General features: G+C 47.3%; 1 protein-coding gene across 1 annotated transcript in view; it reads left to right on the top strand.

Annotated features, from left to right (window-relative positions):
- The window catches only part of LOC311318962 (neurobeachin-like), a gene marked incomplete at both ends in the record, with an annotated part of 100,104 nt that overhangs the window by 82,267 nt on the left and 5,337 nt on the right, over positions 1-12,500 (top strand). Inside the window, 14 exons of the mRNA XM_084450396.1 lie at positions 152-216; positions 829-937; positions 1,075-1,241; positions 3,029-3,153; positions 4,149-4,298; positions 5,004-5,140; positions 7,459-7,576; positions 7,820-7,922; positions 9,178-9,293; positions 10,099-10,211; positions 10,361-10,504; positions 10,973-11,092; positions 11,542-11,694; positions 12,325-12,489. Coding sequence (XP_084306522.1) covers positions 152-216; positions 829-937; positions 1,075-1,241; positions 3,029-3,153; positions 4,149-4,298; positions 5,004-5,140; positions 7,459-7,576; positions 7,820-7,922; positions 9,178-9,293; positions 10,099-10,211; positions 10,361-10,504; positions 10,973-11,092; positions 11,542-11,694; positions 12,325-12,489 — 1,785 coding nt within the window. The remainder of the gene's footprint in view (positions 1-151; positions 217-828; positions 938-1,074; positions 1,242-3,028; positions 3,154-4,148; positions 4,299-5,003; positions 5,141-7,458; positions 7,577-7,819; positions 7,923-9,177; positions 9,294-10,098; positions 10,212-10,360; positions 10,505-10,972; positions 11,093-11,541; positions 11,695-12,324; positions 12,490-12,500) is intronic.

Genomic DNA, 12,500 nt, shown 5'->3' with positions numbered 1-12,500 from the left:
CACACACACCTACACGCATGCGCACACACATACGCACACTCACGCGTTCAAACGTACACATACGTACCCTACACAGTAGAAAGGATTCAGGATTGTTTTCTTAATTGCATATAAAACACATTTCCTGTACGTCTGTTCATCATGTTTTCAGGAGTGGCAGAACTCGATTCAGAAGAACGCCGGGCTGGCCTTCATCGAACTCATCAACGAGGGAAGGTAATCTATCTCCTCAGCTGATCACTCACACGTCCCCAACAATCCGCACATCTGTGCTCGCCTTCTCATGCCTCAGAAACGGCCATCTTGGACGGCCCAGTGCTTAAACCAGGAAGTTATAACTATAAGCTCCTATTCTCTCTTTTATTCCTCCTCCCCCTCTCATTTCCATTATTTCTCTCCCCCTTCTTCTCTCTCCCTCTCTCCCCATCTCCCCCTCTCTTTTTCTCTCCATCTCTCCCTCCTTCTCTTTCCATCTCTCCCTTCTACTTCTGTCTCCCTCTCTCATCTCTCCCTCCTTCTCTCTCTATCTTTCTCTCTCCCTCTCTCCATCTATCCTTCCTCCTTCTCTCTCCATCTCTCCTTCCTCCTTCTCTCTCTATCTCCTTCCTTCTCTCTCTCTCCTCCTTATATCCATCTCTCTCCCTCCTCTCTACCTCTCTCAATCTCTCCTTCCTCCTTCTCTCCATCTATCTCCCCCTTCTCTCTCCCTCCTTCTTATCTCCATCTCTCTCTCTCTCTCCTTCTCTCTCATCTCTCTCCATCCCTCTCTCTCATCTCTCCCTCCTCCCTCCTCCCTCTCTCCATCTCTCTCCCTCCCTCTCATCCCAGGCTCCTGTGCCATGCTATGAAGGACCACATTGTGCGCGTTGCCAATGAGGCAGAGTTCATCCTGAACAGACAGAGAGCTGAGGATGTACACAAACATGCAGAGTTTGAGGTAAACGCAAGAACTCTCTCTCTCTCTCTCTCTCTCTCTCTCTCTCTCTCTCTCTTTTTGTAACAGGCTTTGTATCAATCTCAAAGCCCAAACATGTCCCTCTCTAACCTCTCTGTGTCCCTCTCTCCCTCCTCCAGTCTAACTGTGCCCAGTACGCTGCAGACAGGAGGGAGGAGGAGAAGATGTGTGACCACCTGATCAGCGCAGCCAAGCACAGGGACCATGTGACCGCCAACCAATTGAAACAGAAGATCCTCAACATCTTGACCAATAAGCACGGAGCATGGGGGACGATGTCACAGAGGTGAGAGGGCTGTGGGAGGGGCCGGTCATCAGACTATGCTGTCATCACGTGGCTTGTTTAACCCTTTTAATACGACCACGTCACCGGCAACATTTTAAAAATATCTAACAAATATTTAATAATATAAAAAAAATATCTAAAAAATCACTCCAACACTTGCTGAAAGCCGAGAAACTGTGCTTTCTAGTATTATAGGGACAATCCAATTAATATTTGAAATGTTGTCACTGTATTTTCAAGGTTAAAAGGGTTAAGCAATAGGACACGACAAGCCATGCTATGTCATGAATATAGGAACGGCTGTGCTGCGGTTGTAATCACCAGAGTGCAGATTATTGCTTTCATACAACAGGAGTACATTGTCGCTAAAAAAATTCTGGAAAAACAATAGTTTAGGTGATTCAAATGTGCTGCATTCAGGATTCCGCACCACAAAATACTTTCTTGTTGCTAAGTAACCTCATACCAGCTCATCAGCACAGCAGCAACAGCAAGCTAACCTTAGCAGCTAACTAACGCTATCTTAAAGGAAATAGGGCCTACCTGTAACAACAGCAAGCTAACCTTAGCACCTAACTAGCGCTATCGTATAGGAAGTAACAACAGCGCACTAACCTTAGCAGCTAACTAATGCTATCTTATAGGAAATAACAACAGCAAGCTAACCTTAGAAGCTAACTAACACTATCTTATAGGAAGTAACAATAGCAAGCTAACCTTAGCAGCTAACTAATCTTATAGGAAGTAGTGTTACAACATTCTTCTATTCTTGTGTTTCTTTCTTAGAGAAACTCCCAACTGCCCTCGTAATTAGAACATTCTATTGGGTTGCCTACACAGTAACACAGGTGCAGGTGATTCAACCGCTCATATCAGCGCGGTTCATAATGCCTCTTGACCAATCACAGCGCACAGTCGGAACTAATACCCTCTAATTGCGTTGGGTTAACACCCTCCCTCCCTATCTTTCTCTCTCACATGCACACACACACACACACATACTTGATTGATGTGCCTGTCACTCAGAGCTGCCTCTAGGTCTGTGTGTGTGTGTGTGTTTGTGTGTTGGGGGGTGGGGGGGGGGGGGGGGGTCAACAGAAGACTTGTGATAAGTGACATCTGCTGAGAGTCACTCTTCTGCCTGAAGACTCTGATAGCCATACTGTTGGGACTGGCTAAGCTCTGTCATTTCCTTGTTTTTGGAGGTATATACAACTGCACTGAAATTGTACAACATGCTAGTGCTCTCTTCATGCCCAGTCTGTTTCAAGTCCTTGGATTTTTGTTGGAAAAAGTACTTGCAATTTGTGGACAATTTTTAAAAACGTGTTTACTTATTTATTTTGAAATACCAGTTTCTCTGCCATCTTGGAGTAGATCTCTTAACTATTAAGACCCTATAGCGAGACATGCACCACACATGTAGGTACAATACATTTTCTTAAAACAGGGTGGAAATGCCATTTTGCTATTTTGAAACGTGCATTTTGAATCGGATACTGTAGCACCAAATATGGAAGAATTGTTTCTGGTCTAATTAATTGTGGTCTCTACCTGGTGATCTATAGCATCTTTGGTTGTGAGGTTGTGGACATATTGGGGATACAGACACACACACTCTCGCATGCAGACACGTGCGTCCGTTTCTCTCTTCATAGTAATGATCAGGAGGAATTAGAACGGCTCATGTTATGCTATGCTATGCTAGCTCAGAGATTAGCAGCATCCCTGGCTTTAGGCTAGTTTGTGACCTTCGACCCGCCTTTTCTCCCCTATCCTCCCGTCAGTCAATTACACGACTTCTGGCGTCTGGACTACTGGGAGGACGATCTGAGGAGGAGGCGGAGATTCGTGCGGAACGCCTTTGGCTCCACCCACGCTGACGTGTCGCTGAAAGCCCTGGAGGACTATGGTCAGTTAGTTACCTCTCCCTCCCACCGTCCACACAGGGTTGGAAAACACAGATAGGCCTTGGTATTAGGGCTGCAACATTCTGTGAATATTCATAAACTTCCCATGAGAATTGTTAGGAATTCATGGGAATTAACAGGAATTTATTCCCATTAATTCCCATAAATTCCCGTTATGAATATTCTCTGAATTTTTGCAACCCTGCTTGGTACACACAAGAGGTCTTCATGGATTTACCCAATATCCATTTATCACCCATTCCATCTCTCGGAGACGGACCAGAGGCCAATCTCCTGTGCCTCGTGTGTCAGATAATGAGGTGCAAATCTAAAGATTGGACGAGGCATTTGTGACTCACTAGCCATGTTTCCATCCACTTGTCAATCGAATTGTGTGAGGATCGCGTAAAAAATATGAATGCGAATAAAGCCGGTGAACGTGCGTTTCCATCTAGAGCTTTAAATCGGATAAAGCATTTATCACAAAGGACTTTTATCGAACAAGAGAAAATCCGATGAGATCGACAGTACAAACATTTTGTCGATTTTCATGATTTTTAATCGAATTTTACTGTTTCCATAAGGCATTTTTAATTCGATATAACTTAATTCGCATAAAACATGTGGATGGAAACATGGCTACTGTGCATGATTGAAAGATGCGAAAGTGATTGATGCAGCTTTTCACCAGCGGAAACCAATTTGTTAGCTAAAACCTACAGCAGAAGGGAGTTTAACTTTCACTTATTTGCTTCACCTGGAATATAGGCTACACACCTGTATGACAGCGTATTTAATTGTCTCTGTTGTGGATTTGTGTGGTCTTGCCCGTGATGTATTGGATCGAGGCTGCTCACGCGCCACCTAGTAGTATGAATGATTCTAATTATTAGGGTCTTTTTAGATGGCCTTCGGTCCTACGCAGCAACGGTTGTAACTTGGCTTTCAAAACTCCTAATGACTTAATCGAACTGTCTCACTGACCAATGGCATGCAGGCACAGAGGAAGAGGAGGAGGGGCTTAAGTCCAAGAAGACCTTCCGCAGCCAATCGGTGGTATGTCAGAACCCGGAGGCGGAGCTAATGCTTGAGGGAGACGATGACGCTGTCAGCCTGCTGCAGGAGAAAGAGATCGACAACCTGGCAGGTTAGGCACACACATACACACACACACACACACACACACACACACACACACACACACACACACACACACACACACACACACACCTTAAAGCAGGACAGAGATGAATGTACATGTGACTGTTGTCCCTTCCTGTGTAGTGTGTTTGCGTCTGCGGGTGTTCACCTCCAGAGGTACAGTAACGGTGGAGATCTGAACCGCGTGTGGAGACACTAACGACGAATAGCAACAACCAATCACAGGCTTCATTTACCAAACACTTCCAGGAATCATTCACCAAACCAGAGCTCTAATCATTCACCAAACTGTTCATGGAATCGTTTGCTTAACCACTCCTGGAATCAATTTTTACCAAACTGTTCCTGGAATCATTCACCAAACCAAATAAAGCTCTGATCTTAATAAGCCAAGCTAGGAATCAGACGTGACCAAATACTGCTCTGATCTTAACTGAATCTCACTGATTAACAGAATGTGATTTCATGCATTAGTATGAGTATCTGTTGTTTGAGTTGATTTTTAATGCTTTTACTTGTATTTATTTTAAATCTGTTCTCACTGTGTTTACTTTATATGATTTATGTTTTTATCCTTGATGAATGGTGCTATATAAATCAAATGACATTGACATTGACCTATGAGTTGTATGGGGGAGCTTCTCTGGGTTGTGGTCATGGTTCTGGGGCGTGGCCCTGTCTGCCTCCCCAGGCCCGGTGATTCTGAGCACGCCCGCTCAGCTGGTGGCTCCGGTGGTTGTTGCGCGCGGCACGCTGTCCATCACCACCACAGAGATCTACTTTGAGGTGGATGAGGACGACCCCGCCTTCAAGAACATCCACGCCAAGGTACGACAGCATGGGGCATCTCAGGGGTGGGGGGCTGTGTGTGTGTGTCTGTGTGTGTGTGTGTGTGTGTGTCTGTGTGTGTGTGTGTGTGTCTGTGTGTGTGTGTGTGTGTGTGTCTGTGTGTGTGTGTGTGTGTCCGTGTGTGTGTGTCTGTGTCTGTGTCTGTGTGTGTGTGTGTGTGTGTGTGTCTGTGTGTCTGTGTGTCTGTGTGTGTGTGTGTGTCTGTGTGTGTGTGTGTGTGTCTGTGTGTGTGTGTGTGTGTCTGTGTGTGTGTCTGACTGTGTGTGTGTGTGTCTGTGTGTCTGTGTGTGTCTGTGTGTGTGTGTGTGTGTGTGTGTGTGTGTGTGTGTCTGTGTGTCTGTGTGTCTGTGTGTCTGTGTGTGTGTGTGTGTGTCTGTGTGTGTGTGTGTGTCTGTGTGTGTGTGTGTGTGTGTGTGTGTGTCTGTGTGTCTGTGTGTGTGTGTGTCTGTGTGTGTGTGTGTCTGTGTGTGTGTGTGTGTGTGTGTCTGTGTGTGTGTCTGTGTGTCTGTGTGTCTGTGTGTGTGTGTGTGTACCTGCGTGCATGTGACTGTAAGAGTGTGCTATCTGTTCTGGGGCTGTGTGTATTTGTGTAAAGGTCTGGTTCAAACAACAGCCTTGGTGAGACACTAGCTTTAGAACATCGGTTTTGTCGTTAGCCTTTCGGTTAGCTATGACATATTATTACATTGGTCTCCTTATTTGTTTGTTGCAAAGGTGAGGTACAGCGTCTGTATTCGTGTGTGAGTTCCATATCTTGTTGTTGTTGTTGTTGTGCGTGCTCTGCATGACGGGTTCATTCCCTGTTGTGTGGTAGGAGCACCCAATGTGTACAGTATGTATATGTCGTTCCAACAAGTGCAAACAGCTCAACTGAAAAGATGTCGCTGCCGCGGTATTCTTCACCTCCTCTGAGAATTCCTATTAGAAGAACTAATGCCGGGCTCACTACAGGATATTTAAAATCCTAATCAATTTCGAAATCGGGTTACATCACGCACATAAGGAGAATCTTAACAGATATTCTTCTTGCGCATCTCATACGAGCACACACAGCAAGATTTGAAAATAACGGCTCATCACACACTACAGGATCTTATCGTGCCCGAGGGAGCAACGAACCACTGGTCTCGCCGTCTCACTTGTAAAGTCGGGACGTAATAATCTTAAATATGAAACATGTTTGATATTATCGGGGCCGCTCCGATGGGTCTGCGAGCCGATCGGGAGGTATAAGATTGGATCTGTAAACCCCTCACATTACAAGATCATCTGGACCGATCATCGGCCCCGACCAACGTTCCAGACCAGATTTCTCCTCCGATTGTCGGGAGGGGTGAATCGGGGATAAATCGGCCTAAAAATCCTGTAGTCTGAGCCCGGCATAAGACTCCAGTGAAGCTAAACTAACATCTTTAAGCTAGAAGAAGCTAGACCTGGCCATCCTTGTCCAAAACAATGTTGAAAACCACTGTTTTGGAACTTAAGAGTTTCAAATGGGCAGTTACTGTAGGAACAAATCTAAAAAGTTAATGATCAAAAGCATCTCAGCTTTTGTCTGAATCAGGCTTAGGAGTGTGGTTTCTGGGGCAGTGTTTGTGTGTTGCAGTCTCCCTATCTTTAGACTGTCCCTGGTGTGTGCGTTTGTGTGTGTGTGTGTATGTGCGTGTGCGTGTGTGTGTGCGTGTGTGTTTGCATGCATGTGTGTGTGTATGTTTTTGTGTGTGTGTGTGTTAAGGTTATAATAGTTTTGCTTTTTTCATTAGTTTTTATTTTTATATTGTTTTAACTTTTTGTTTTCAATTTCAGTTTAATTTTGATTCGTTTTAAAGCAGGTTTACTAGTTGTTGTTTTTTTTTTAAATGCTTAGTTTTAGTTTCGTTTTTATTAGTTTCAGTATTAGTTTTAGTTTTTTATTCTTCTGTGCTAGCCTTGTGAGACCATCCTGATCTTGTGAGCTCACGTTATTTCACTCTGTGTGAAACAAACCATCTGGCGCATGTCAGGTTACTTCTGCGCAGGGGCACAGCAAAAAAAAATGGAGGATAGATTTCATAACCACCCAAAATACTAGGCTTATGTATGAAATGAAAAAGACTAAAACTAAGGACATTTTCTCTATAATTTTTGTTTATTTTAGTTAGTTTTGTAAACACACAATACAGTTTTAGTTAGTTATCGTTTTTTTGTAAAGCCTAGTTTTTATTTTTATTTCAGTTAACTGAAATGTTTTTCCACACCTAGTTTCAGTTTTTTTGTTGGTTTTCGTTAACTATAATAACCTTGGTGTGTGTGTGCAGGTACTGGCCTACTCGGAGGGTCTGCATGGCAAGTGGATGTTCAGTGAGATCAGAGCGGTGTTCTCCAGACGATACCTCCTCCAGAACACCGCCCTCGAGGTCTTCATGGCCAACCGCAGTAAGAACACACACACACACACACACACACGCAAAAACACACGCGCACACACATGCACAAAAGCACCTCACTAACCTCTACATAAAGCTACCTCTCTTCTATTACTGTATACTGTAGCTGACTCAATCTGTTATGACCTCCGCCCTCTCTCTCTCTCTCTCTCTCTCTCTCTCTCTCTCTCTCTCTCTCTCTCTCTCTCTCTCTCTCTCTCTCTCTCTCTCTCTCTCTCTCCCTCCCCCCCAGCCTCTGTGATGTTTAACTTCCCTGACCAGGCCACGGTGAAGAGGGTGGTCTACAGTCTGCCACGGGTTGGAGTGGGAACCAGCTACGGCCTGCCACAGGCCAGGTAACACACACACACACACACACACACACAAGGGTCCTCCAAGGGTCCGGAGAGGCTGGCAAGACATAGGGACTTGTCTGTCTGTCTGTCTGTCTGCCTGTCGTCCGCACCATGAGCGTGTGTATTAGTTAAAGTTTTTAACTAATAGTCCGCACCATGGGCATGTATTTGTTAAAATGTTTAGCCAATCACCTTGCACTGGGAAGTGCAGCTTGAAAATTGCGAAAGTTGTTAGCCAATCAAATCCCGTTGGGCGGGCGGAGCCTCTAATTGCGTTGGGCAAATGCAGTTTTTAGCTTGTGAAGATTGGAGGCTGAAGATCAAGGTCAAACAGTATGTAACCACCTCAATAACAATAAAAAGCCTAATACTTTAAACTTTAGTACTTTATAGGGCCATTAAGAGTCATTAAGAGGCTGACTTTGCAGCAGGAATATTGGTGGGGAATGCTGAAGAGTGCAAATTACAGACAGAGCCTAAGAATATGATATGAAATGTTAATGTTGCTTTGGTGATGTAGCATCGACTGAGGCAACTCAATGAAATTCATGTCAGGCCTCCAGACTGATATGGTGTATGTTAGCTATGTCAAAAGTAGGCTGCTATGGGGCGCCCCGGTAGCTCACCAGGTAAGGCGCGCCCCATATGAAGGCTAGTCCTATGCGTGGCGGACCCGGGTTCAATTCCCGGCTCGGGTCCTGTGCCGCATGTCCTCCCCTCTCTCTCTCCCACGTTTCCTGTCTCTCTACACTGTCCTATCCCATCTGAAAAGCCCTAAAAAATATCTTAAAAAAAAAAAAGTAGGCTGCTACTGTATCTGAACTGTAGTTTCGTGACATTGGCTATGTTACGCTAAGCTTGTAGGCCAAGTAAAGCTCTATTCACACACGACTAGTATTACCTGAGAAACAAGGCTCTGCATAAATGCATTTAATGTGTGGCGTGCTCCCGCATTTTCGATAGCAGTGCCCTTCATATACTGTAGGTTACTGCTACCGTTTGAAAGAGGAGATATTAGCTTTCCAACGGTGTAAAATATGTTTTGCAACTGCCAATATTGACTAGCCGGCTTCTGGGAGTCTGGCATTGTGGGGCGAGGCTGTATCTGGCGATAGCCCTTGTTTGTATGATTATCTCTATAAACCTGTCCATGTTTGTGTGTGTGTGTGCGTGTGTGTGTGTGTGTGTGTGTGTGTGTGTGTGCGTGTGTGCGTGCGTGTGCGTGTGTGTGTGGGTCCGTCCGTCCGTCCTCCAGGCGTATCTCCCTGGCCACGCCCCGGCAGCTGTTCAAGTCGTCCAACATGACGCAGCGCTGGCAGAGGAGAGAGATCTCCAACTTTGAGTACCTCATGTTCCTCAACACCATCGCAGGTAAGGAGGCCATCACTCCCACCAACACCACCCTAACACCAACACCACCCTAACACCAACAGCACCCTAACCCTGACCCTCCGACCAACACCACCCTAACACCAACAGCACCCTAACACCAACAGCACCCTAACCCTGACCCTCCCACCAACACCACCCTAACACCAACAGCACCCTAACACCAACAGCACCCTAACCCTGACCCTCCCACCAACACCACCAGCACCCTAACCCTGACCCTCCCACCAACACCACCCTAACACCAACAGCACCCTGACCCTGACCCTCCCACCAACACCACCCTAACACCAACAGCACCCTAACCCTGACCCTCCCACCAACACCACCCTTACACCAACAGCACCCTAACCCTGACCCTCCCACCAACAGCACCCTAACCCTGACCCTCCCACCAACACCACCCCAACACCAACAGCACCCTAACCCTGACCCTCCCACCAACACCACCCTAATCCTCCCAGACTCCTCCCACCAACAACTCCCTTAACTGCCCAAGACTCCTCCCACCAACACTGCCCTTAACCTTCCAAGACTCCTCCCATCGACCCACACCCACTCTCCTACCCCCCAACCTCCTGCCCTCTCTCTGACCTCTCTCCTACCCCCCTCCCCCCTCTCCTCTCCTGTACCTCCCACCACTGGCCCAAACCCCCTCATCCACTCTTTACCCTTCAACATGGCTTCAACACCTCTCTCTCCTCCTTCTCCTCCTCTTTCTCCTCCTTCTCCTCCTCTCTCCCTCTCCTACCTTCTCTCTCTCCCCCCCCCCCCACTCATCCCCCAGGGAGGACGTATAACGATCTGAACCAGTACCCCGTCTTTCCCTGGGTTCTGACCAACTACGAGTCGGAGGAGCTGGACCTTACTCTGCCCGGCAACTTCAGAGACCTGTCCAAGGTACGAGCCAATCAGAGGCTCACACCACTGGACCTGATTTATTGATAGGTTTACTGGCGACTTTGGATAAAAGCATCTGCCAAATGACTGTAATGTAATGTCATGTACGGTTCTTCGTCCTGGATGTTTTCTGTGGTTGTTCCCGCCAGCCAATCGGAGCGCTGAATCCCAAGCGGGCGGCGTTCTACGCGGACCACTACGAGACGTGGGGGGAGGAGGACGGGGCGCCCCCCCACCACTACACCACCCTGTACTCCACCGCACACACCACCCTGCTGTGGATGCTCCGCATAGTGAGTACACACACACACACACACACACACATGCACACACACACACACACACACACCACCCTGCTGTGGATGCTCCGCATAGTGAGTACACACACACACACACACACACACATGCACACACACACACACACACACACCACCCTGCTGTGGATGCTCCGCATAGTGAGTACACACACACGCACACACACACACGCACACACACAAACACACACACACACACACACACACACACACACACACACACTACACCACCCTCTACTCCACCGCACACACCACCCTGCTGTGGATGCTCTGCATAGTGAGTACACACACACGCACACACGCACACGCACACGCACGCACACACACGCACACACCCACACACACACACACACACACGCACGCGCACACACACACACACACACACCTTCCACCTGAGATAACCAGCAGGTCCTGAGGTGTGTGTGTGTCTTCTGTCTCCCCCTCCAGGAACCCTTCACCACGTTCTTCCTCAACGCCAACGAGAACAAGTTCGACCACCCTGACCGAGCCTTCTCTGGCATCGGCCGCGCCTGGAGGACCTGCCAGAGGGACACGGCCGACGTCAAGGTAACACGGCTCCGGAGGGGGCGGGGCAGGATCGCCATGGTCATGGAAACTCTGGACAAGTCACAGAATTTGACATTTCATTTTCCAGGCCTGGATTTTTTTTTTTTTTATGTCTATAAAGTTTTGGGAAAGTTATTGAAAATGTTAATTGACTATCGGTACATTTTTATCAGTACATTCTGTTCGTAATCTCATCACATGAATATACATTTTAAAATGTCAGGGCTGTGGGGCCGTAGATAACGTTACTCATTGGTCTTGCTAACAATATAGTTGAAAGGCTACTTTACTCATTAAGATGCACAAATATAGTCATGGACATTTGGTGAGAGGCTATGAAAAAGTCATGGACACATTTTATCTCTGGGCGGGGGGTCAGTGAGGGGGATAGGATGTATTAATGCAGCAGGAAGCGTCCTCTCGTTTCAATCTTCTGCGTTGGCCAACAGGAGCTGATCCCAGAGTTTTACTACCTGCCGGAGATGTTCGTGAACAGCAACGAGTACGAGCTGGGGGTGCGGGAGGATGGGATGGCCGTGTGTGACGTGGAGCTGCCCGCCTGGGCCAAGAAGCCCGAGGACTTTGTCCGCATCAACCGCATGGTGAGAAGCACAGACACACCTGGAGCTGGGAACACTAGGAGACTAGGAAACTAGGGGACTAGGAGACGAAGAGACTAGGAAACTAGGAGACTAGGAAACTAGGGGACTAGGAGACGAAGAGACTAGGAAACTAGGAGACTAGGAAACTAGGGAACTAGGAGACTAGAAAACTAGGAGATTAGTAAACTACAGTAGGAGACTAGGAAACTAGGATTTGAGGATAACTGCAGCTAAGCCAGGCAGCACCAAGACAACAGGATAAATGTATGACACCTAATCATCATCATCATCTCTCTCTTTCTCTCTCTCGCTCTCTCTCCCTCTCTCTTCCTCGCCATTTCTCTCTCTCCCTCTCTCTCTTCCTCCCCATCTTTCTCTATATACCACTCTCTCTCTCTTTCTGTCTCTCTCTCTCTCTCTCTGTCTCTCTCTCCCTCCCACTCTCTCTCTTCCTACACATCTTTCTCTATATACCACTCTCTCTCCTCTCTCTCTCTCTCTCTCTCTCTCTGTCTCTCTCTCTCTCCCTCCCTCTCTCTCTTCCTCCACATCTTTCTCTATATACCACTCTCTCTCCTCTCTCTCTCTCTCTCTCTCTCTCTCTCTCTCTCTCTCTGTCTCCATGCTCAGGCGTTGGAGAGTGAGTTTGTGTCCTGCCAGCTGCACCAGTGGATTGATCTGATATTCGGTTATAAGCAACGCGGGCCCGAGGCGGTCCGAGGGCTCAACGTCTTCAACTTCCTGTCCTACGAGGGCTCCGTCAACCTGGACATCCTGGACACCGCGCAGCGAGAGGTTGGTCGCCC

The sequence above is a fragment of the Borostomias antarcticus genome (assembly GCF_949987555.1).
Source record: "Borostomias antarcticus genome assembly, chromosome: 15".
NCBI classification, from domain to species: Eukaryota; Metazoa; Chordata; class Actinopteri; order Stomiiformes; family Stomiidae; genus Borostomias; species Borostomias antarcticus.
The sequence above is the reverse complement of the archived record's forward strand: the minus strand, read 5'-3'. Positions and strand labels throughout refer to the sequence as shown.